General features: G+C 52.2%; 1 protein-coding gene across 3 annotated transcripts in view; it reads left to right on the forward strand.

Moving 5' to 3' along the window:
* The window catches only part of PIK3C2B (phosphatidylinositol-4-phosphate 3-kinase catalytic subunit type 2 beta), a 71,882-nt gene that overhangs the window by 46,399 nt on the left and 2,252 nt on the right, over window positions 1–23,231 (forward strand). For all 3 annotated transcript variants that reach the window (XM_079761315.1, XM_079761316.1, XM_079761314.1), the window contains 19 exons: window positions 706–873; window positions 1,380–1,491; window positions 2,577–2,719; window positions 3,987–4,175; window positions 5,586–5,679; window positions 5,825–5,919; window positions 6,541–6,721; window positions 7,691–7,798; window positions 8,430–8,522; window positions 10,011–10,140; window positions 11,888–12,024; window positions 12,466–12,635; window positions 13,089–13,245; window positions 13,818–13,927; window positions 15,793–15,994; window positions 16,439–16,563; window positions 18,054–18,171; window positions 19,747–19,828; window positions 20,205–20,311. In XM_079761315.1, coding sequence (XP_079617441.1) covers window positions 706–873; window positions 1,380–1,491; window positions 2,577–2,719; window positions 3,987–4,175; window positions 5,586–5,679; window positions 5,825–5,919; window positions 6,541–6,721; window positions 7,691–7,798; window positions 8,430–8,522; window positions 10,011–10,140; window positions 11,888–12,024; window positions 12,466–12,635; window positions 13,089–13,245; window positions 13,818–13,927; window positions 15,793–15,994; window positions 16,439–16,563; window positions 18,054–18,171; window positions 19,747–19,828; window positions 20,205–20,311 — 2,521 coding nt within the window. The remainder of the gene's footprint in view (window positions 1–705; window positions 874–1,379; window positions 1,492–2,576; window positions 2,720–3,986; window positions 4,176–5,585; window positions 5,680–5,824; window positions 5,920–6,540; window positions 6,722–7,690; window positions 7,799–8,429; window positions 8,523–10,010; window positions 10,141–11,887; window positions 12,025–12,465; window positions 12,636–13,088; window positions 13,246–13,817; window positions 13,928–15,792; window positions 15,995–16,438; window positions 16,564–18,053; window positions 18,172–19,746; window positions 19,829–20,204; window positions 20,312–23,231) is intronic.

A 23,231-nucleotide genomic window follows, 5' to 3' on the forward strand; every position in this document is an offset into this window, starting at 1 on the left:
CTCTTTATCCCTTTGGCTTTGAAAATGCTTGGGGAGGAGAACAAACCATCTTGTGTTCCCAGGGCCAGGAGAAGGGGACGGGGCGAGGAGAAGGAGACGGGGCGAGGAGTAGGGGACGGGGCCAGGAGAAGGGGACGGAGAAGATGACAGGTGACAGGTGGAGGACTGTGGGGGAGGGTGGACGGCGGGCAGGTTGCTCTCAGCTAGGCGTGGGGAGGGCTGGGCTTGCTAAATGGAAAAGGACTGTCCCAGGAGCAGCTTCCTGGGGTCCCCTGCAGAAATGCTCACACGGGAAGGCGTGTGGCTTACAGTGCGGGACACGCAGTCACCTGGACTCAGGTGGCTCTGGCCAAGCGAGTTTTGTCTGGTCCCCGTGGGTGGCCCCCACATTAGGGGACGCTTGCCTCACCTTGCTGAGAGGCTGCAGAGACACCGCATGTGCTCCTGGGAGCACCCAGTGCAGGTTAGCCTCCCGTCGGGACTGTCCTGCTCCTGCCGGAGGCTCCCCTCCCCTCCCCCACAGTCCCCTCCCCCACAGTCCTCCACCTGTCACCTGTTGCCTTCTCCCCAGCCCCTCCTCCTAACCCCGGGGACACAAGGCCTCCCCATGCCCCATGCCCTGAGAGGGAGGCCGCGTTCTCCGCCTCACGGACTTCCTGGGCTGCCTGTCCCCAGAAGTCCCCATGTCGCCCCCTGTTCTCCTAGGATCTGCTTCCCGGTGCAGGTGAACCGGCTGCCCCGGGAGACGCTGCTGTGCGCCACGCTCTACGCTCTGCCCACCCCCCCACCCGGGAACTCCTCCGAGGCCGTGAAGCAGCGGCGGGTGCCTGAGGCCCTGGGCTGGGTCACTACCCCTCTCTTCAACTTCAGGCAGTATGTGAGCCCCAGGGAGTGGCTTCTTGGCCTTGGGAGGGAAGGAGGGGAGTAGGGAGGGGGCCATTGCCTGTCGGGGGTGTTGGCCAGGAGGGGCTCACGGACAGAGTCTTGAGGGTCCCAGTCCTGGTGAGAGGGTCCGAGGCACGGGACGAGTGACCAGCCACTGGGCGGGACTGGTGGCACAGGCCTGTTGGGGAGGGGCATGGAAGTGCAATGCTTGGCTCCCATGCCTTGTCCTTGAAGGACCTTAAAGGTCATCTAGTTCAGTGCTCTGCCCCCAGGTCACCCGTACCAGGGTGTGGTTAGCTCAGAAAGGCCTCCGGGGAGGGGGCACTCTCCTGGGACTTGGAGGAAGAAAAGGCTGAGGTCCAGGGGGAGAATGAGAGAGGATTTGGGTAGTGGCCTCAAGCCGAAAAGGCCGATCTTTGGAAGGGAGAGCAGGAGGAGAACCATGTCCTTAGCCACTGGGTTTGCGGGCTCATCCCCACTTCCATCCTCCTCAGTGTCCTGACCTGTGGCCGGAAGCTCCTTGGCTTATGGCCAGCAACGCAGGAAAACGCCAGTGCCCGTTGGAGCACACCTAATTTCCACCAGCCCGACAGCGTCATCCTGCAGGTGAGAGCCGGCCCCACCCAGCAGCACCACAGCAGAGTCAGCTCCAAGTTCTCCCTCGAGTGTGGGCGGGGATGGAGGAGAAAGTGCTGGAACTTTGGGCGTGGGATGGTGATGTGGCTGAGCAACTGGATGGATGTGGTTAGACTCGGGATGGAAGGGTGAGTTCTATGGAATCTAGGTCCCATCTCCTGGAGGTTAATGTTGATTTCAAGGAGCCTGAAGGCAGGGTCTGAGACCCTCCCACCCACGCTCAACTCCTTGGAGTTTCTTGTATTAAACCCTAAGTGTGATGAAGCCTTAGCTGTCTCCTCTTGGGGCCTGAGGGAAGCCCACAAACTCATGGGGACAGGAGGAGCTGGTCAGGACCCAGGTCTGGTTACTAGTTTCCGGCTCCCCCTCTGGTCATGCGATACCAAAGTGGGCATGAACGAGATAGAATGGTAGGGAATGGAAGCTTCAGGAGGCAGGCGTTTTTGTCTGTCTTATTTACTCCTCCATGCCCAGGGCATAGGACAATGCCTGGCACATAGCAGGGTTCAGTAAACATTTGCTGAATGAGGGAACATAGAACTCTATTGAGAACTGACTCACTCAGCTCCAGCATCCGTTTAGGAGGACACTCATCTGGCCCCATAGAGCAGGGACCCAGGATCCCAGGATCCCAGGCTTGAGAGTGTGTCGGGCCCTCCCCTCCGATGTGTCTGACTCTGGTAGACATCAGTGCCCTCCAGGGCCACACTAAGGCTCCCACCCTGGGCTTCGAGGCTCCTAGTGGCTCATCCTGGTGACACTTCTGAGTTCTGGACTGAGGCTGGTCCCTCTCCTAGATGCAGCCCAGCCCAGCCTTTCCTCACCTGCCCATTTTTATTTCTCTCTTCATTTCCTTCTTTTATTTTGCTGAAAGGGACTTGAGAGAGCACCACGTTGAACAGGGTTATTTCATAAACAAAGAACCTGAGGGTGAGCGAGCGAGGGAGGGGGGCAGGACACCGGTGTGTGAGAGAGGAGCTGGAGACCCGAGGAGGCACCCCCTCTCACCTGCCTCCTCTCTCCTCTCTCCTTGCTTCGCTGCTGCCACCCCCCAGATCGACTTCCCCACCTCGGCCTTTGACATCAAGTTCACCAGCCCCTCTGGAGACAAGTTCAGCCCCTGCTATGAGTTTGGCAGCCTTCGGGAGGAAGACCAGCGCGCGCTTAAAAACATCATGCAGAAGGAGTCCCTGTACTGGTGAGGCCCAGGGCACCCCCACCGTGCCGCAGGCCCCCCCAACCCTGTCACATCCTGTCTGACCTCTCGCCTCCCAGCTCCCTGTCCTTGTCCTGCTTTGGGAGTAGAGGAGGGATAGGGTGGGCATTACCACCTGGGCAGGAAGTGGTGGGGAGAGGGCTCTGCTGAGGGCAGCCCCAGGCCTTTTGGACTCTAGGCAAAGTGGAGTGATCAGGGTCAGGGTCAGGAACATGGAAATGCCCATCCCCACGCTGGGAAGTTGGCCCGGACTCGGCTTGCCACGAGGACCAGCGCTCTGCCCCACACTGCAGATAAGCTGTCTACTGCGTACGGTGACTGCCCCCCTGCCCCCACCCCCTGTCCCTGCTGTACCCACAGTCTGGCCCTGTCACTTTCCAAAAAGGATCAGGTGTCAAGGCAAACTGGCAGCTCTCAGGGGGAAGCGGGTCCAAGCTGACCTCATCCTGGGGCCACTTCTCTCACCAGGATCGGAGAAGGGGGTGGAGTCAGGACCCGGAGGAGCTGGTGGGGTGCCTGCCCTCTCTGCACCTCTCTGGCTCCTGCACTGCCCTGTGCATGTTGTGGGAGGGGAAACAGACAGAGACCAGATCATCTCTCTTCTTCCTGTCCCCCACCCCCACCCCACCCCGCCCCCAGTGCAGCCAGAGTAACTGAGTGACTGCAGACCTCCCCTCCCCCACTCCTCTGCTGGACCCCTGGCTTCATTAGTCCCTCAGCTCCCTTCTCCCATTAGACACCTGATCTCAGGCAAGACCTAATTAGCTGTAGGTCCCGTAAAACCTCCAGCTGGCCCCAGAAAGCCCCAGGGTGCCTCTGAGCTGCCAAACCCTGCCATGTGGGGACCACCGCCCTCTGGCGGCTCTACTTGGGAGTGGCGCCCCACAGGGCATCCTTAGGAGGGGGAGCGCATTCACATTCCGTGCCTTTGGCCCTGCATTCAGCCTCGGGTCTGAGATGTCCAGAGTCAGCAGCAAAGAGGAGACTTGGGCCCTGGTTCCCTTGCACATTGCAGTCACCTAGGCATCGTTTAAAAATACCAATGTCACTTCCCCAGACATTCCGAGTTCATTGGTAAGGGCCGTGGCCCGGGCATGAGGGTTTTACAAAGCTCCTCGGGGGACTGTCATGGGCCGCAGAGTTGGGGGAAGCACAGAGTTGGAGAGCGCGTAGCATTCCCTTGGAGAGCAAGGACCCTACCCTCCGCTGACTGTTCTCTCTCACCTCCCCCTGCTGCCCGCACCCCCAGGCTCGCTGATGCTGACAAGAAGCGCCTGTGGGAGAAGCGGTATTATTGCCACACGGAGGTGAGCTCACTTCCCCTGGTGCTGGCCAGCGCCCCCAGCTGGGAGTGGGCTTGCCTGCCCGACATCTATGCCCTCCTGAAGCAGTGGACCCACATGAACCACCAGGATGCCCTGGGGCTCCTGCATGCCACGTGAGTTGTAAACCCACCACCCCGGTAAAGCCAGGGCGTGGCACTGCCCCCCTCTGCCCTGCGCCGGCCCTGGAGAAATTGGTAACGTGGGGCTGAAATTCAGGGCTTCCCCATTCTCCTTTTCCGCTTTGTCTTTGCCTCATTTCCTCCCAATGTTATGGTAAGAACATTTCTCAAACATAGAACAAAAATGAACATTTTACCAGTGAACATCCATCTACCCACCACCTGGATTCTAACCACTAGCATTTATTCTATCTGCTGTATTGTATGTATATCCATCCATCCATCAGTCCATCTTAATGTTTACATTGTGATGTAAATTGCAGGCATCATAACACCCTCCTAAATCCCTTAGCATGAAGATCACTGACCCGCTCAATGTTTGCTTATTTCTTTTGAGGCAGAATTTACACGTAAGGGAATGTCCCAGCCTCACCTGCGCAGTTGCTGAGTTTGGTCAAGTGCACACACCCGTGCAGCCCAAGACCTTCGCATTTAGTTCCACTTTAACAGTCTCCTCTTCCCTCTTCCCTCTTCCCTCTGAAGGGTTCTCTGGGGCCACAAGGTTCCCAGTCTCAGACCGCTGGGCTGCCTCTCTGAGGGTACCCAGTTATCTTGGCTTCTTTCTCACCTTTTCGGAAATCGCTCCATCCTGTCTTGCCCTCAGGATGTTTTGAGGCAAAGGCTTTGCTCTTGCTAAACTAATTCTGCCAAGGTGTACAGGCTCATAGGAAATTCCATGACTGTCTGTCATTCACCTGGAAGATCCGCACTAACAGATGGTACCAAGACACAGTAGTTCCTGGCTGGCATGGCTCAGTGGTTGAGCGTTGGCCTATGAACCAGGAGGTCGCAGTTCGATTCCCGGTCAGGGCACATGCCAGGGTTGTAGGCTCGATTCCCAGCATGGGGGCATGAGGCAGCCGATCAATGATTCTCTCTCATCATTGATGTTTCTCCCTCTCTCTCCCTCTCCCTTCCTCTCTGAAACCAATGAAAAAAAAATTTTTTTTTTAAAGACGCAGTAATGCTTTAATCCTCACGAGGGCTCTTGGATGATGGGGGTTTCTGGCACAGTGGAGTCAGGAAAAAGTCCCTGGGAGTGGGATTGAGGACTGTGCCTGTTTTCTTTCAGTCGTACCAGGAAGGAGCATGACATCCCTCCTGTTCATCCATGGCCTTGAGTCTGGCTCTGACCCGGGGCAGGGCCATTCTTGAGGTTTCTATCTAGAGAAGGCGCTAAGGGTTCTTTTAAGGGCTTTGGCAGAGTCGGGGGGGGGGGCGGAGGGGGGGGAGACATTGCCTGTCTCCGCCCGCGCCTCTGAAGCTCAGATGTGAAGGTGCGGGCCCGCTGCGGTGCCTCGGAGCCTGCGGCTTGGTGGTGAGGCGCTGGGCTCTGTCTCACAGCTTCCCGGACCAGGAGGTGCGGCGCATGGCGGTGCAGTGGATCGGCTCGCTGTCGGATGCCGAGCTGCTCGACTACCTGCCCCAGCTGGTGCAGGTGGGTGGAATGCCTGCCCTCCGGTTCTGGGGCCCCACCCCCGAGCCCCCATGTGGTCTGCATGCTGCCCCTCAGGACCAGGTGGAGATGGTGGTCGGTGTAGGTGACTGGCAGTCCCTGTAGCCTCGTCCTCCCTCCCAAACAGGCCCTGAAGTACGAGTGCTACCTGGACAGCCCCTTGGTGCGCTTCCTGCTGAAACGGGCCGTCTCTGACTTGAGAGTGACTCACTACTTCTTCTGGTAAAGCCGCCTGCAGGAGGGGCAGAGACGCGGGTCCTTTCGGCGGGATGTTCCACTCCCAGGTGCAGGGGGGCAGCCGAGCCTCCTGGGTTCCTCACGTTGCTTTGGGCCCTTAGGCTCTGGGGGTCTCGGTCCACGGCCGTGTAGCACAGTGAGGACCTCCCCTGGCCCTCCTCCCACCCACACACGGGAAAAAAAAAAAAAAAAGCAGAAGCAGCCTGGCCGGTGTGGCTCAATGGTTGATTCTTGACCCATGAACCAGGAGGTCACAGTTTGATTCCTGGTCAGGGCACATGCCCAGGTTTCGGGCTCAATCCCCAGTGTGGGGTGTACAGGAGGCCGCCAATCAATGATTTTTTTCTCCCTCTCCTTTCCTCTCTGAAATCAATAAAAATATTTTTTTTTAAAGGAAGGAGAAATAGATGTGAGGCACCGTGAGCTCTACTTAAAGGCCTAGTGGGCCTAGGCTGGGCTACGGTGGCGCCTCCGTGTGAGCTGTGCATACAGAGCTATTTTCCCTCCCAACTTTGGGGTGGGTTTTCCAGAACTGGAGTGGGGTCTGACTTCCCCGCTTTGCCTGTGATCCTCTGAGTGGCCTGACCCCCACTCCTTTGCCTGCAGGTTGCTGAAGGACGGCCTCAAGGACTCCCAGTTCAGCATCCGTTACCAGTACCTGCTGGCAGCCTTGTTGTGCTGCTGCGGCAAGGGGCTGAGGGAGGAGTTTAACCGCCAGTGCTGGCTCGTCAACACCCTGGCCAAGCTGGCCCAGCAGGTCCGGGAGGCCACGCCATCTGCACGGCAGGTGAGTGGGGCGAGCTGCTTCTACCATTTCCGGTCGGTCCGGGCCTTCTGCAGCCAGTCGGGAGCTTCTCAGGCCTCCTAACCAGCAGGACGGCACCTGACCTCTGATTTAGGGGACGAAGGACGTGACTCTCCCTAAGGTACAGGTCACACACTGACAGTCCCGAGCTGGATAAAGCCCACGCATAATGTTTTGTTTGGCCTGCGAAGTATCACAATTTTTACTGAATGTTTTGCCTTAAAGGCTAAGCACAGGTGTGTAAGTTGTTCGCTGCACAAGGGCACCCAGGCAGAGTGGGCAGGTGAGGGCTGGGATCCAGCCAGACTTTGTTCACTGGGCTGCGAGCCACGGCTCAAGGCTGCTGCCACTCAGAGGGGGCACCTTTATCTGTTTGCACAAACGGGCTGTATTAGGCCAGCTGCGTGCCTGCTGCTAACATTAGAAAACGGAGAGATTATAAAGTCCAAATTGCTAGCTTTTCTTTATATATGTATATTATTGATTTCAGAGAAGAAGGGAGAGGGAGAGAGAGAGAGAGAGAGAGAGAGAGAGAAATATCAATGATGAGAGAGAATTATCTATCAGCTGGGCGCCCCGACTGGGAATTGAACCATGACCTCCTGATTCATAGGTCAATGCTCAACCACTGAGATACACCGGCCGGGCCACATTGTTAGCTTTTCTTGGCAACAGTCTGAGCAGCCGCTCCCCCTTGACCCGCAGCCTGGCCTCTGGGTGCCCTGGGGCCTGCTGTGGGCTGCTCTGTCATCATGCAGCCGCTTCCCAGGCCGGGTATGGGAGGGTGGTCTTCCTTCTCCACGGTCTCCCCGAGGTTGTCCCTGTTTCTCAGGGGGCTGTTTCATACCAGTTCCTGCTGGGTGCCTGCCCTGGGGAGAGGCTTGGTTCTGAGTGGAGCTTATGGGCCCCTCCCCTCACCCCTCCTCCTTTGCCTCCTCCTGTCCCTCTCAGGGGATCCTCCGCACGGGCCTGGAAGAGGTAAAACAGTTCTTTGCCCTCAATGGCTCCTGCCGCCTGCCCCTCAGCCCCAGTCTGCTGGTTAAGGGCATCGTGCCCAGGGTGAGTGACCAGTGGGTTTGGGGCTCTCGGAGTGGGGAGGGCTCAGTGGAGGCGAGGTCCTTGCAGACCTGGTCATTGAGAAAAGTGAGGAAGAAAGCCATATTTGGGTCTCTCCCCAACCCTAACACATAGGGTTGGGGAGAGACCCAACAGCTGTGCCAGGTGGAGGATCGGGGTGGGGCTGGATAAGTGTCCCGTGATGTTGGGTTGAAGCCGGCTGGGGAAGCTGTCATCTGTTATTTATGAACGTTGTCTGCTCCTGGCGCTGCTCCGAGTGCTTCAGGCTGGTCATCGCATTTCATCCTCACGACTCTCAGGAAGTCGCTCCTGTTGGGAGCCCATTTCACAGAGCAGTAAACTGAGGTACAGAGGGGACACATGACTTACCAGAAGTCACACTAGTGAGTTGTGTGCAGAATGAACTAAAGCGATGAGAGATCAGGGGCTCGAGCCGAGCTCAGAACAAGCTGAATAGGTTTGGGCAGTCAGGAAGGAAGGGATGGGGATACTGAGGAAATCGGGAAGAAACCATGAGCAGGTGGACTGGAAGCAGCTGGACCCAAGTAGACAGGCCGTTTTCCTTCCTGGGTGGGGACCACCCTGACCTCGTCACTACCCTCTACCGTGGCAGGACTGTTCCTACTTCAACTCCAATGCCGTCCCCCTCAAGCTCTCCTTCCAGAATGTGGATCCGCTGGGGGAGAACATCAGAGTCATCTTCAAGGTGAGGACTTTCCCTCCGGCCTGGTGGGAGGGAGGTGGTAGAGGGGAGGGGAGGAGGGAGCCCACGCGTGGCAGAAGCCGCCCCAGGCCAGTTCTCTTTCTGCTACTCCATGCTATGATTTTATTTTACTTAGTTATTTTTTAAATTGGTCTTATTTATTTATTTTTTAAGTGTATTGTTGAAAGTATTGCATAGGTCCTCCTTTTTCTCCCCATTAACCTCTTCTAGCCCACTCCCGTCCCCTGCCCCCCCCCCATGCTATAATTTAATATATAAAAGACCATCAGGTGAAAGGGAAATAGACTGATTCTGCATGGCCCCAGGGGGTGGGACATGTTGGGAGACAAGTGACAGCTCAGTATTCAGAAGCCCTTTCTAGGAGGCAGAGTGACCCCACAATGGATGGAGAAGGCAGTGATCTGCTTGTCCCTGGGGGTAGTCAAGCATGAATGGCTACGTGGCAGTGATACCGAAAGGAGATTAATATGTCAGGTGCCAGTTGGACTAGTTGAACCATAGGCCCTCTAACTGATAACATCCATGCTTTGGAGAAGTGAATGATAGTTTCAAGGCATGTAATCTAGAGGAGGAGATGAAATGTACATATATGATTTGGTAATACACACACACACACACACACACACATATATACTAGAGGCCCGGTGCATGAAATTCGTGCACTCGGTGGTGTGGGGGGTCCTTCAGCCTGACCTGTATCCTCTCGCAGTCTGGGAGCCCCACAGGGAGCAGGCCTGAGGTGTCCGTGAGACATCCTTAGTGCTGCCGCGGAAGCGGGAGAGGCTCCCGCCACCACCGCTGCACTCGCCAGCCGTGAGCCCAGCTTCTGGCTGAGCGGCGCTCCCCCTGTGGGAGTGCACTGACCACCAGGGGGCAGCTCCTGTGTTGAGCGTCTGCCCCCTGGTGGTCAGTGCGCATCATAGAGACTGGTCATTCCACCGTTTGGTCGATTTGCATATTAGCCTTTTATTATATAAGATATATACATACATACATACATACATATACATACACACACGTAGGAGTGGGCAAAAGTAGGCTTACAGTTGTGAGTACACAAAACAGTTTATTCTTGTACTATTACTTATTAATTATTCTATTATTTTCCATACAAACAACTATAAACCTACTTTTCCCCATATATATATAGGTAGGTAGGTAGGTAGGTAGGTAGGTAGGTAGGTAGAATGTTTGTGTGTAAGTTCTGAATCCAAGGTATAAACATTCAAGTTTTACAAAGGCTTGATGCTCAGGAGGGCTGCATGAAGGAGGGGAACCTGACTTCAGTTCGATGGGAATGTGGGGTTGGGGAAGAGCCGGCACACCACCTGCCCGTCTCTGGTGGTTTGACTTGGTATGAGCTGAGTGGGCAGGCCCTCCCTGTCACAGTGGCTGGATCCTCCTGGGAGACCTGGGCACCACGGGAGGCGGTGGCGGTGGCTCTGGTCATCACTCTCTCCCTCCCTCCAGTGTGGGGATGACCTTCGTCAGGACATGCTCACCCTGCAGATGATCCGCATCATGAACAAGATCTGGGTCCAGGAGGGGCTGGACATGCGCATGGTGATTTTCCGCTGCTTCTCCACCGGAAGGGGGAGAGGTCAGTTGGCAGTGGGCGGGGCTGTGAACAGGTGGAGGGTAGGGTGGGGGGTGCCCTTTGCTTACTGTCCCTTTTCCTATTCCCGACACCAACTGTGTGCTCCTCAGGAAACATGGAGAGGGCAAGATGATTTCATCAGAAGCTGTGGAGTGGCATAGAAAAGAAGGGGGGGATAGAGACTTACAAAACAAACAGAGCAACCGAACGTACTCTATAGACTCCGGATCCTGATTCAACCAAACCAACTGTAAAACGAGATTTTTGAGACAAGTGGGAAAAATATGTACATGGATTGGGTCAGGCGAGATTAGATTAGATGAGATTAAAGAATGATTGTTGATTTTTGGATGAGATAATGGCATGGTGGTTTTATCTTTGTTAGTCGTACTTTAAACATTTAAGAGTGGCCCTAGCTGGTTTGGCTCAGTGGATAGAACATTGGCCTGTAGACTGAAGGGTCCCAGGTTCAATTCTGGTCAAGGGCACATGCCTGGGGTTGTGGGCTTGATCCCCAGTAGGGGGCGTGCAGGAGGCAGCCAATCAATGATTCTCTCTCTCCCTCTCCCTTCCTCTCTGAAATCAATAAAATAAAATGAAAATTTAAGAGTGAAACAACATGTCTGGGATTTGGCCAGCCCTAACCAGTTTGGCTCAGTGGATAAAGTGTCAGCCTGCAGACTGAAGGGTCCCAGGTTTGATGCTGGTCAAGGGCATGTACCTTGGTTGTGGGCACATCCCCAGTAGGGAGTGTGCAGGAGGCAGCTGATCGATGTTTCTCTCTCATCGATGTTTCTAACTCTCTATCCCTCTCCCTTCCTCTCTGTAAAAAATCAATAAAATATATTTTAAAAATAAAATAAATAAAATACTCTGGCCATGCCCTGACCAGTGTGGCTCAGTTGGTTGGGCATCATCCCATTCACCCAAAGGTTACTGGTTTGGTCCAGGTCAGGGGTCAGGGCACATGCCTGGGTTATGGGCTTGATCTCCAGTTAGGGAGCGTGCAGGAGGCATCTGATCAATGGTCCATTCTCACACAGATGTTTCTCTTTCTCTCCCCCTCTTCCTTCCTTTCTCTAAAGATCAATAAAAATATTTTTAAAAAGTTCTCCAGCCGGGGTAAGAAGCAGCAGTGTTGGATGAGTGAAATAGATTAAACAAGATTAGCAAAGTGCTGATAATTTTTTTATAAATATTCTTTTTTAAAAAATATTTTTTAAATTGATTTTAGAGAGGAAGGGAGAGGGAAAGAGAAATAGAAACATCAATGATGAGAGAGAATCATTGATTGGCTGCCTCCTGCACGCCCCCTACTGGGAGATCCAGCCCACAACCTGAGCATGTTCCCTTGACCGGAATCGAACCCGGGACCCTTCAGTCCGCAGGCCGATGCTCTATCCACTGAGCCAAACTGGCTAGGGCTGTTGATAATTTTTGAAACTGGGTAGTGGTTCTGTGTGAGTACATGATCCATTTCTTTATTTTTATATGTATTTGAAAATTTCCAGAGTAAAAATTAAAAACAAAAAGGAGCAGCCGCTAAGAATTGGAGAGACCAGAGTCACAATGTGGAATGTGAGACCTGAGAATGGCGTCCTGTCTGCCTTGATCTGCTCCCCTTATTATCAGACTTGGTCCAAATGCCCTACCGTGTAACTTACAGAGAAGCAGCCGGCCAAGCGCTCGTAGTTCTCCCCCGACAGTCCCTTCTCTCTGCTCTGGAGAGTGACCCGTGCCTCCCCCACAGGGATGGTGGAGATGATCCCTAATGCTGAGACCCTGCGCAAGATCCAGGTGGAGCACGGGGTGACCGGCTCCTTCAAGGACCGGCCTCTGGCCGACTGGCTGCAGAAGCACAACCCTGGGGAGGACGAGTACGAGAAGGTAGGACTGGGAGTGGCAGACGAGGCTGGGGTGGGGTGTGCCTGACTCTGGCACATTGTTCTGTTACCACGAGACCTGCACATGCTCAGAGAAGAGGGGAGGAAAGAAATACTCTTTCTGTGGTTGACTGGTATATGCAGATGTCTAGGTGTGGGTCAGATGATGGGTAAGCTGACAGAAAACCTCCTGGTATTCAACTGGGAAACCTTCATCGCGTTCCCATGACAGATTGAATGATGGAAGAGGGGGCCAACTTTTGAGAACCTGCCTGTATCTCTCCTCATCCTGGGTCCTGTTCAGTTCTTCTGTGCCCTCCAAAGGGTTCAGTTCTTTGTAGAACAAGAGTTAGTTGGGCAAATGCGGATTCAGTCGGGCTGTGCCCCTGGATCCCTTCCAAGGCAGCTTGATATCCTCCCCTCCCTCTCCCTTCCCTCCTCCCAGGCCGTGGAGAACTTCATCTATTCCTGTGCCGGCTGCTGCGTGGCCACGTACGTCTTGGGCATCTGTGACCGACACAATGACAACATCATGCTGAAGACGACTGGCCACATGTTCCACATAGATTTTGGCCGCTTCCTGGGCCACGCCCAGATGTTTGGCAACATCAAGAGGTAAGTGGTCCTAAGTGGTGTCCTGAAAACAGGGCTGTGTGTGTAGGGGGCTGGGAGGGGGAGGGTCAGCAGAAATGGTTCTGAGCCAGGACATAAGCCCATGACTGCAGGAGCTGCACTGCAGAGGGGGGGTCTTTGGACTGAGCAGCTTTGGAGGAGAGAAGACTGAGAAAGAGGTCAGGGCCTTGCAGAAGGCGAGGACCAGCCATTCTCTCCCTGTTGAGGACTGAGCAAAGGGAATTGGGCCCAAACTGCAGCAAAGGGAACACAATTAGATATCCAGGAAGAAATCCTGCTAGCTCGCCGACAAGAAACCCATGAAGGATGGGGACGTTTTCGGATTAAGGTAGAAAAAGAAAACAGAGCAAGCCCCATCTACCCAGGTTTGCATACCCCTGAGGTGGGCTTCCTCCTCCATGTTGACCTTCTCCCTGTATGTTCCCCTTGGCCCAGGGACCGTGCCCCCTTTGTCTTCACCTCGGATATGGCGTATGTCATCAACGGGGGCGACAAGCCTTCCAGCCGCTTCCATGACTTTGTTGACCTTTGCTGCCAAGCCTACAACTTCATTCGAAAGCACACCCACCTCTTCCTCAACCTTCTGGGCCTGGTGAGGAGCTCCATCCCTTCCTGAACCCCTCCTAAAGGTTATCCCCCCAAAACCTTCCTTCTCTCCTTAAGACTACCCTCTCCTGCTTCAAAGGATTCTTGGAGATCTACTTTTCTGAGCTCTAGATAAAGGCAGGGAGGGCCTAGACCACCTGGGGCAATGGTGTCTGTGCAAGTGTCTGACTTCCTGCTCCAGCCAGTTCGATCGTTTTTTTTTTTAACGTATTTTTAAATTTTTATTGATTTGAGAAAGAGAGAGAGAAACATCCATTGGTTGTTTCACCCATTTATGCATTCATTGGTTGATTTTGTATGTGCCCTGACCACGGAGCAAACCTACACCCTGGAGTATCAGGACAGCTTTCTAACCAACTGAGTTACCCGGCCAGGGCAGCCCATCCACTCTTGTGGCCCTCCAGCCACTGTCCACAGCCTCTGTCCACACCCTCTAGGACCCGCCTAGAAGGGTGAGAAGAAGAGCCTGGCTATGGAAAGGCTTGCCTTTTGGTCTGGAAGAAGCAAGACTTCCTGGTTGATAGAGGCACCCTCTCTCCTCCTTTCCTCTCCTTCTAGATGTTGTCCTGTGGGATCCCTGAGCTCTCAGACCTGGAGGACCTCAAGTATGTGTATGATGCCCTGAGGCCTCAGGACACAGAGGCCAATGCCACCACCTACTTTACTAGGTAATGCCCTGCACACAAAACGTGCTGCCCACACTGAGTAATTAATTTCCAGGCTGCCTGCCTGGGAGGAGCGGGGCTAGGGAAATGGGAAAGGCTTAGCTCAGGTGGCAGAGCCTAGGGGACAACGTGGGTGTGCTGTCCCAGCTTTGCCTCTGACTTGGGTAAATTGCTTCACATCTCTCAGACTATTGCCCGTCTGCACTTTGGTGCTGACCTCTGTTTATTTATTTTTATTATTTTAAAAAATATATTTTATTGATTTTTTTATAGAGGAAGGGAGAGGGATAGAGAGGTAGGGACATGGATGAGAGAGAAACATCGATCAGCTGCCTCCTGCACACCTCCTACTGGGGATGTGCCTGCAACCAAGGTACATGCCCTTGACTGGAATCAAGCCTGGGACCTTTCAGTCCGAAGGCCGATGCTCTATCCACTGAGCCAAACCAGTTAGGGCTGACCTCTGTTTATAGAGGTATTGCAATCTGCTCGTACTTGCACCCTCACCAGGTCTTGGTCAAAGAATTTGTTTACAGGGCAAGTATGAATTTTTAGCCCTCTGGATCAAAACCTTCCTTCTCCCTTATCAAAACATGAATTTCATGGTTTTATTTTCCCCTATTTGACAATGTTTTTAAGCACACTATATATGAAAGCAGGGAAGTATCTACAAATATCTACAGTTTTATCTGTGTAGATAATATTTTCATTTAATTATGGATGGACTCTTTAAAAAATTTTTTTTTTTAAATTGATTTCAGAGAGGGAAAAGGAGAGATAGAAACATCAATGATGAGAGAGAATCATTGATCAGCTGCCTCCTGCATGCCCAGGGGGATCGAGCTCGAAAGCCAGGCATGTGCCCTGACTGGGAATTGAACCTTGACCTCCTAGTTCATAGGTCAATGCTCAACCACTGACCCACACCGGCCAGGCTAATTATGCACTCTTTTTTTGGAACTTTGCAAACTACACTTTTTCTATTGGTGTAACACAGAACCTTTCCTGTGGATATTTCTCTTTTCTGTGTCCAGCGCGGCTAGAGAGCGGTCTGGTTCCTGAGTAGGGGTGGCTGGGGATTGAGAAAATGAAAGAAAGACAGACACAGAGATGGAAGGAAAAAGCTGGGACTGGGTGGGAACACTGCCCTCTGATGGAGAGACAGGGACCCAGAGCCAATACAGCGTGTTTATTTTATACAGCAAAAACCAGGAAGTTTTACTAAAAGTCAAGACAAAGGAGATTATGTGCATTCTTGGGTGGGCCTGAGTCCTATTCATTCCTGGTCTTGGCTGGATTTAGATAACGAAACCCACCCCCTGGCACCTGGGCTAAAGGTCAAGCTGACAACACTCCTGCCTTTTGGCAAAGCATGTTTCCAGGACGTGGCTTTGCCAACGCCATTGGATTCAGCTGACAATAATTAAATGCCCATGTGCCTTCCCAGGCGCTCTCTACACTTTCCTTTTACTTGTTTCTTTCTTTTTAGACCCTTTCCTTCTGAATTGAAATCTCTAGATTGAGCAGTGCTTGGTACTGAACCTTGAAATTCAGTTTGTCAGCAATATTTAGATATTTACATGGTGACCCCAGGTGGAATCCCTAATTCCTTCCTACCTTAGGTTAACTGTCTTTGGCTTAGGAGGGCAGCAGGGGGAGATAAGGCCCCCGGGCTCGCATGAATAAATTGCAGGTAGTTAACCGTGTGCCAGTCATGTGCTCTGTGAGGATATCACACCGGGAAAATGACTGATGTGAGCCAAATGTTAGTCTCAGGTGTCAGGGGATATTCCCTGAGAGAGCTCTGTCCAGGCAGAGGGGACGTGGGTCCGTGGTGACACCCTCGTCTCATCTTCTTGCACCAACAGGTTGATTGAGTCCAGCTTGGGCAGCGTCGCCACCAAGCTCAATTTTTTCATCCATAACCTGGCTCAGATGAAGTTCACGGGCTCAGACGACCAGTTGACCCTTTCCTTTGCTCCCCGCACGCACACTCTGCAGCGCTCTGGCCGCCTCAGCGACGTCTTTCTCTGCCGCCAGGAGAAGGTCTTCCACCCCAACAAGACCTACGTAAGCGTCTTCTCCAGTCCGATCCTCTCTCGCTCCCCAGTGTCCCCAGCTGACTGGGCTCTGTCTCTCCACATCCACACCGTGGGCACTGGAGTCACCGAGCATCCTGGGCTGGGAGCAGTCACAGACCACGGCCCTCTCCCTTGCTCAAGTGTCCGGCCTGGAATCAGGGAGCCGGATTGGATGGTTTACTCCCTCTGAGACAAGGGTCTTGGGAACACGTGCAGGAAATGCTTGCTTTCAGGTTCCTGCATATGTACATAGGTTTATATCCTCTTCGTCTCCATTGGAGATACTTTTGCCTTCTTCCTTCTGGAAAGTGTTATCCCCCCAACACACACACACACACACACACACACACACACACATCTCGGCTCCTTACCTCCCCCCTTCCTTGGGTGTGGGGGCTGTGGCAGGTGCTCTCTAAGACTTGAACCTTTGTAGATTTATGTGGTAAAGGTGATGCGAGAGAATTCTCATGAGGCCACTTACATCCAGCGGACGTTTGAGGAGTTCCAGGAGTTACACAATAAGCTGCGGCTGCTCTTCCCTTCTTCTCTCTTGCCCAGGTAGCTATCCCTTTTACTATCAGCCAGAGGGACACACTGGAGAGGGAGAAGGGATGGGGGATGGGTAGGACTGCAGGAGCTAGAAACTCTTGAGTCGAGATCAGCAGTAGGAACTTGGTAATGAGTTTGATAACAAGTGCTCCCCCTGCTGGCTGGCCAAGTTCTCCAGCCTTGAAAATAAGCCGGGGCCCACCTCCTGGAAGGTGAGCAAACTGGGTCTAAAGGTAGGGGGTTTACTAAATTTGAAGAGGTTTCAAGGTTTCTAATATTTTTTTTAACTTCTCACCTGAGGATATGTTTTTTTTTGTTTGGTTTTATTGATTTTAGGGAGAGAGGGAGGGAGGGAGGGAAAGAGAGAAACATCGATCGGTTGCCTCCCATATGCACCCTGACCAGGGGTCAAACATATGCACATACCCAGGATCAAACCTGCAACCTGGGTATGTGCCCTGACTGGGAATTGAACCCATGACCCTTCGGGGTATGGAACTGCATTCCAACCAACTGAGCCACACTGGTCAGGGCAAGGTTTCAAATCTTTTAAAGAGTAAACGTATTTTTCAAATAGATAAATAAAAGCTGATATCAATGGAATATATGAAGCCTCAAAAAGAAGGAAATTCTGGCACATGCACAGGGGTGGGGAACGTCCAGCCTGCAGGCCGTTCAAAATCATTTGGTCTGGCCCTGCCAAGGCATGAGGGGTGAGTTAATTTATTTTTTTTTTGAGGGGTGAGTTAATTAAAAGTTTGACCAAATACAGCAGGCTAATTTTAAGTTGATAATTTTGTATGGCCCTTGAATAATGTTATACATATCCAAATGGCCCTTGACAGTAGAAAGGTTCCCCATCCCTGTGCTACAATGTGGATGAACCTTGAGGACATTATGCTAACTGAACACCAGTCACAGAAACACAAATACTATGTGACATTCCACTTACATTAAGTACTTGGGATAGTAAAATTCATCGAGACAAAACGTAGAATGGTGGTTTCCCAGGTCTGGTGGGGAGGGGGAACATGGAGAGTTGTTTAATGGGTAGAATTTCAGTTTTGCAAGGTGAAGAGTTCTGGAGATAGACGTTAGTGATCGTTGCACTTGTGTGTGTATGTACTTCATGCCCCTGAACTTTATAGTTGCAAATGGTTAAGATGGTACATTTTGTTAAGTGTCTTTCACCACCAATTTTTTTTTAAAAAAATGATTTTTACCTTGATGGGGTACACTGGGGGCTCCAAAGCCTCTGAGGCGCTTCTGGGGACCCATAGGACTCTCCCCAACAGTGTGACTTTCTTGTCTGGGGTTCTTGACACCGTGCGGGTGTGCCCTGGGCACAGACATGGGGAGCTGGAGTGGGTGGGGGTCGGGGTGGGGTGGGGTCCCTGGGAAGGGAGGCTGGTAAGAAATGTGGGTCAGGTGACTGAAAATGCAAACGAAAGGTGACCGAAGCCTGTTTCCCCATCTTACTTACCCACGCCCCGCCCTAGCTTCCCAACTCGCTTCCTGATTGGCCGCCCGAGGGGAGAGGCGGGGGCCGAGCGGCGGAGGGAGGAGCTGAACGGCTACATCTGGCATCTGATCCGCGCCACCCCGGAGGTGGCCGAGGTGGGTGGCGTGGCCTCTGGTCCTGGCTGTTGGGGCGCTGCTGTGGGGTGTGGGGGAGACTGCGGAAGGTGCGGAGCCCAAAGGCAGTCAGGAGGACACGGGCTCTTCTGGTCTGCCTGGCTCTGCAGAGGAGGAGGGGCGAGGTCGTGGCTCATCCGCAGGGTCAGGCACCCAGTGACAGGATGCAGCCACGCACGCAGTCAGATGCTCGCCCAAGGAAGGACCGGGTTCCCCAGGAAAAGAAGGTTTTTGAGCAGGCGGGGTGTGTAGCTGTTCCTGGGCCGCAGCTCTGTAGTTGCCAGCCAACGACCACTCCCGAGATGATTTTATGAGAAGGAGGTCGTTGGGAGCCATCAAGCAAGGACCCACGGAGGTTGTCCCCAGAGCAGTGTGTCCGGGAACAAGGCATGTAATCCAAGAGCGTTAGGGGAAATCATGCATAAACAGCATAAACATCAAGGCAGACGTCATCCTTGCACGCCTAGGTGGGGACATTCCAGGTTGTACATGCGTCGCATGTTCAAATATGGCCGAGCATCTCTGCCCTGGGGTAGAGGTCTTAGAGTTATAATGAGGAAAGTTCAGAGGAGGCCATGGGAAGGTGCTCAGCCTGCTCCAGCCTCTCGGGTGGTTTCCGCTGGTGCACTTCCTGGTCCTGAGAAACATCCCAGGCTTGGTAACAGTTCTCGCCGTGAAACTTGCAGCAAATGACAAGGTAGCATGACACGGACCTTATACGTTTTAGAGGGATCTGAGTGGGTTCTGGCTAGGAAAGAATTCAGAGCAAGACCCAGGCCACAAGAGAACATTTATTGGGTAAATTACAGGGGTAGAAAAAGGACGGTAATTCCTAGAAGAAATGGGCTTGGCACACAAGTTCCAGAGATAAAGGAAGGGCCCTGGAGCTTGGGAGTGAGGACGCTACTGGTCAGGTGGCCCGGGGCCAGGAGGGGAAGAAGGAAAGGCGAGGCAGGGCGTGCTCCCTGGAGGGAGAGCGCTTTGAGCCTTCCCTCCTAAGGGTTTAAGGGTGGAGATTTTAGGGGAGGACCCAGGGGAAGACCTCAATAGAATTTTCAGTGCTTTTCCAGGTGTGTCCTCTCAGGGTTGTGGTCTCCACGGATTGGCCGGCGCCAGGGCAGGGGGTCATTATCTAATGCAGCTGGTCCTCACGTCAGCCAGCGTGGCTGGGTTTGTTGCTTTTCTGGGCCTGGAGCTGAAAGACAACTGAGGCCTAGGTGTTATCTCCAGGGAGGAAAGGTGAGGGAGTCCGAAGCGCAGGGCCAGCGACATGTGAGCGGCGGAAAGGTCACCCTCGAGGAAGGTCTCACCGGACAACTGATTGTCCATTGTTAGGCACCTGGAACTTTCCGTCCTGGTGACCTTCTGCAGCCTGCTCATCGTTCTTGCTCTGCTCACGTCCGTCTGTCCACAACACCATGACCCAAGCAGGAACTGCATGTTATACTTGGTGGTTATGTTTAATAAGTCTCTTTTCATCTGCAATAGTCCCTTCTCTTTTCTTATTGGGCCCTTGTCTTGTTGAAGAAGCACCCCTGTTTTCTGATTCCATTCCAGTGTGATTTGGTGTACACCTTCTTCCACCCTCTGCCGCGGGATGAGAAGGCTGCGGGCACCAGCCTGGCCCCCAAGTCCTCAGGTACAGTTCCTTCTTTGTGACATCTCCGCCAGTCCCTCTGAACCATTCCCACGGGTCACTTCTCCTGCCCCACCTCTTCCCAGTTCTCTCTTCTTGCCTGGTCTCGGTTCCTTTGCTTACTGGCTAGACTGAGAATCTGGTTTCCCATTCAGCTCTGGGTCCTTTGCCCTTTGGGCAGCTCCCCAGGGACTGGCTGTTCAGTGGGTGATTACACAAATTGGACGGACCCATCCCAACCCAACTCTAAATCATGTCCGAAGATGCCACTTGGCAGTCCCCCAGGGACCTCAGAATCCTATCATGGAAATACCTGCCTGGAACCAGATGGGGACATGGCTGGCCTCGTGACCTTTCTCTGTGTCCTTTGTCCCTACAGAGGGCTCTTGGGCCCAGCCAGTGGAGAAGGTGGGAGGGGAGGTGAAGCTGTCCATCTCCTACAAAAACAATAAGCTCTTCATCATGGTGATGCATATTCGGGGCTTGGTAAGTGCACGCGTCGTCCTCATTTGATTTTTTTTATCTTGCTCCTGGTGCTTTTCTGATTGGCCAGGCCTGCTCTGCCCCTGTTTCATGAGAGTAACCTCAGAGTTGCTGGGTACTCATCAATGGGCCTGCTAGTGGGCTAGGCATAGAGTATGACCAAGCAACACTAGACACAGGGTCTTACCGTCTGTGGTATTTGGCAAGTGGCCTAAGTACTCTGAGCCTCGTTAAAATGAAGATAATATTAGTCTTTACCTCAAAGCGTTGTTATTAAATGAGATAATGCATTAAATGAGATAATGCATCTAGAATACTTAACATAATGCTTGGTATTATGGTAATTATGGTGATTATAATAAGAGAGAGGCCCAAGGGTTTTTTTACTTGACTGTAGAGATAAGGCAGCCACATGACCACCTTGAAGCATAATCAAGGCGCAATATAATTACTAAAATTTTTGGTATGATTCTAAGAACATTGTGAGTGGAGGGGGAAGGGAACTTTTATTGAATACTTGCACTGCGCTGGACTTTTGTAAGTTGGGGCCTTAGTCGGCAAACTGCGGCTCGTGAGCCACATGCGGCTCTTTGGCCCCTTGAGTGTGGCTCTTCCACAAAATACCACGGCCTGGGCGATTCTATTTTGAAGAAGTGGCGTTAGAAGAAGTTTAAGTTTAAAAAAATTGGCTCTCAAAAGAAATTTCAATCGTTGTACTGTTGATATTTGGCTCTGTTGACTAATGAGTTTGCTGACCACTGGGTTGGGGCATTGGTATGTGGCAGATGAAACTTGAACTTTGGAATCAGACAAACCTGGGTTTCACTCTTACAACATCATTCATTCATTCATTCATTCATCCATACAACAAATGTTCATCTGGTGCTTACTACGAATCAGGAATCAGGCACTGCTACAGTAGCCCTGGGTACAGGGTAAACAAAACAAAATCCTTGCCCTAAGGAAACTTACATTCCAGTAGGAGGAGGCAGACAGACAAATATGTGGCAAGTGCTCTGGGGAGAAATAAGCAGAGAAGTAACACAGGGGTGGAATGAGGATAGTGGCAGTTTTGCGGGGAGTGGTCAGGGAAGCCCTCATTGATGAGGAGGTATTTGAGCAAAGATGGAAGGAGGTGAGGAGGGGGCATGCATATACATATCTGACAGGACTGTTTCCGACAGAGGGTCCAGTTAAATCCAAAAGCCAGGACCCTGCCTGAGGTGCGTGGGGAACTGCAAGGGGGATGAAAGGGGCTGATGCGACTGGGGAGAGCACAGCTGACTAGAGGGCATAGTCAGGACTCTGGCTTTTACCTTGAGTGAGATGGGAACCTTGAGAGGGTTTTGAGCAGAGGCATGTAAACCAAAATTAATTTTAGAGAGTAATAAAGACTGCAAAAGCATTCATTTGAGCAAAAGGAGCTGTCACCAGGGAGACACAGGTTCCGTTAGCAAGCTAACTTGTCTTCCACCAAGCCCTGGCAGGTGTGGCCCAGTTGGTTGGAGCATCATCCCATGCACAGGAAGGTCGTGGGTTCGATTCCTGGTCAGAACACATAACTAGGTTGTGGATTTGTACAGGAGGCAGCCCATTAATGTGTCTATCTCAAATTGATATTTTTCTCTCTTCCTTCCTCCCTCTCTAAAATTAATAACTTTTTTTTTTGCTTCACCGTGAAAAGGGAGGTATCTTTAAAAAAAATTTTTTTTAATTGATTTTTAGATAAATAGGAAGGAGAGAGAAACATCACTGGAACATTAATGGGCTGCCTCCTGCATGCCTCCTACCCAGGACTGAGCCCAAAACCCTGACCAGGAATCAAAGGAGCAACCTTTCAGTGCACGGGACAAAGCCCAACCAACTGAGCCACACCGGCAGGGGTGGGGACTATCTTTTATATAGAAAGTTCCTGCCCTAACCGGTTTGGCTCAGTGGATAGAGCGTCGGCCTACGGACTGAAGGGTCCCAGGTTCGATTCCAGTCAAGGGCATGTACCTTGGTTGCGGGCACATCCCCAGTGGGGGGTGTGCAGGAGGCAGCTGATCCATGTTTCTCTCTCATCAATGTTTCTAACTCTCTATCCCTCTCCCTTCCTCTCTGTAAAAAAATCAATAAAATATATTTAAAAAAAAGAAAGTTCCTGCCCAAGTTACCAATTTCATGCAAGTGAGATTTCCCATTTATTTAGTTCTGCTTGGTTATTATGAAGCACTCTGATTGGACTTAGTACATTGGTCAAAAGACTCAATCAGGAACTCCCTTACAGTAGTTGACTCAGCGGGTGGAAATAGGTAGGGCATAGTGCTGGCAGCGGAGAGTTCAGCTCAGGTTCTTCCTGGAATACAGAGTAGTGAGAAGCCCCTGTCAGCAAATGGCCTTTAGGCTCTTATTACTCTTAAAATTTGGGTGACAATGGAAAGTCCATCTCAGCAGAAAAATTCCTTTTGGGTTTCATCAAATCAATCTTTCTTCTCAGGGTCCACAAACATAAGATCTAACTTAAGATTTAAAAGGATCAGGCTGGGTGAATCACTAGTTGGTTGACCCCGAGCAAGGAACTTAATCTGACTCATTTCTCCATCTCTTAGGGCATTGGTCGGCAAACTGCGGCTCGCGAGCCACATGCGGCTCTTTGGCCCTTTGAGTGTGGCTCTTCCACAAAATGCCACGGCCTGGGCGAGTCTATTTTAAAGAAGCAGCGTTAGAAGAAGTTTAAGTTTTAAAAATTTGGCTCTCAAAAGAAATTTCAATTGTTGTACTGTTGATATTTGGCTCTGTTGACTAATGAGTTTGCCGACCACTGTCTTAGGGGATTGCTTGAATCAACAAAATAGAGACACTGGGCTAGGCAGGGAGATATCTGGGGATATGATGGTTCATTCAAAACAGGCCAAGTATGGCACACCCTGAGCATTTGTAT

Source organism: Cnephaeus nilssonii, assembly GCF_951640355.1.
Source record: "Cnephaeus nilssonii genome assembly, chromosome: 21".
Classification (NCBI taxonomy): domain Eukaryota; kingdom Metazoa; phylum Chordata; class Mammalia; order Chiroptera; family Vespertilionidae; genus Cnephaeus; species Cnephaeus nilssonii.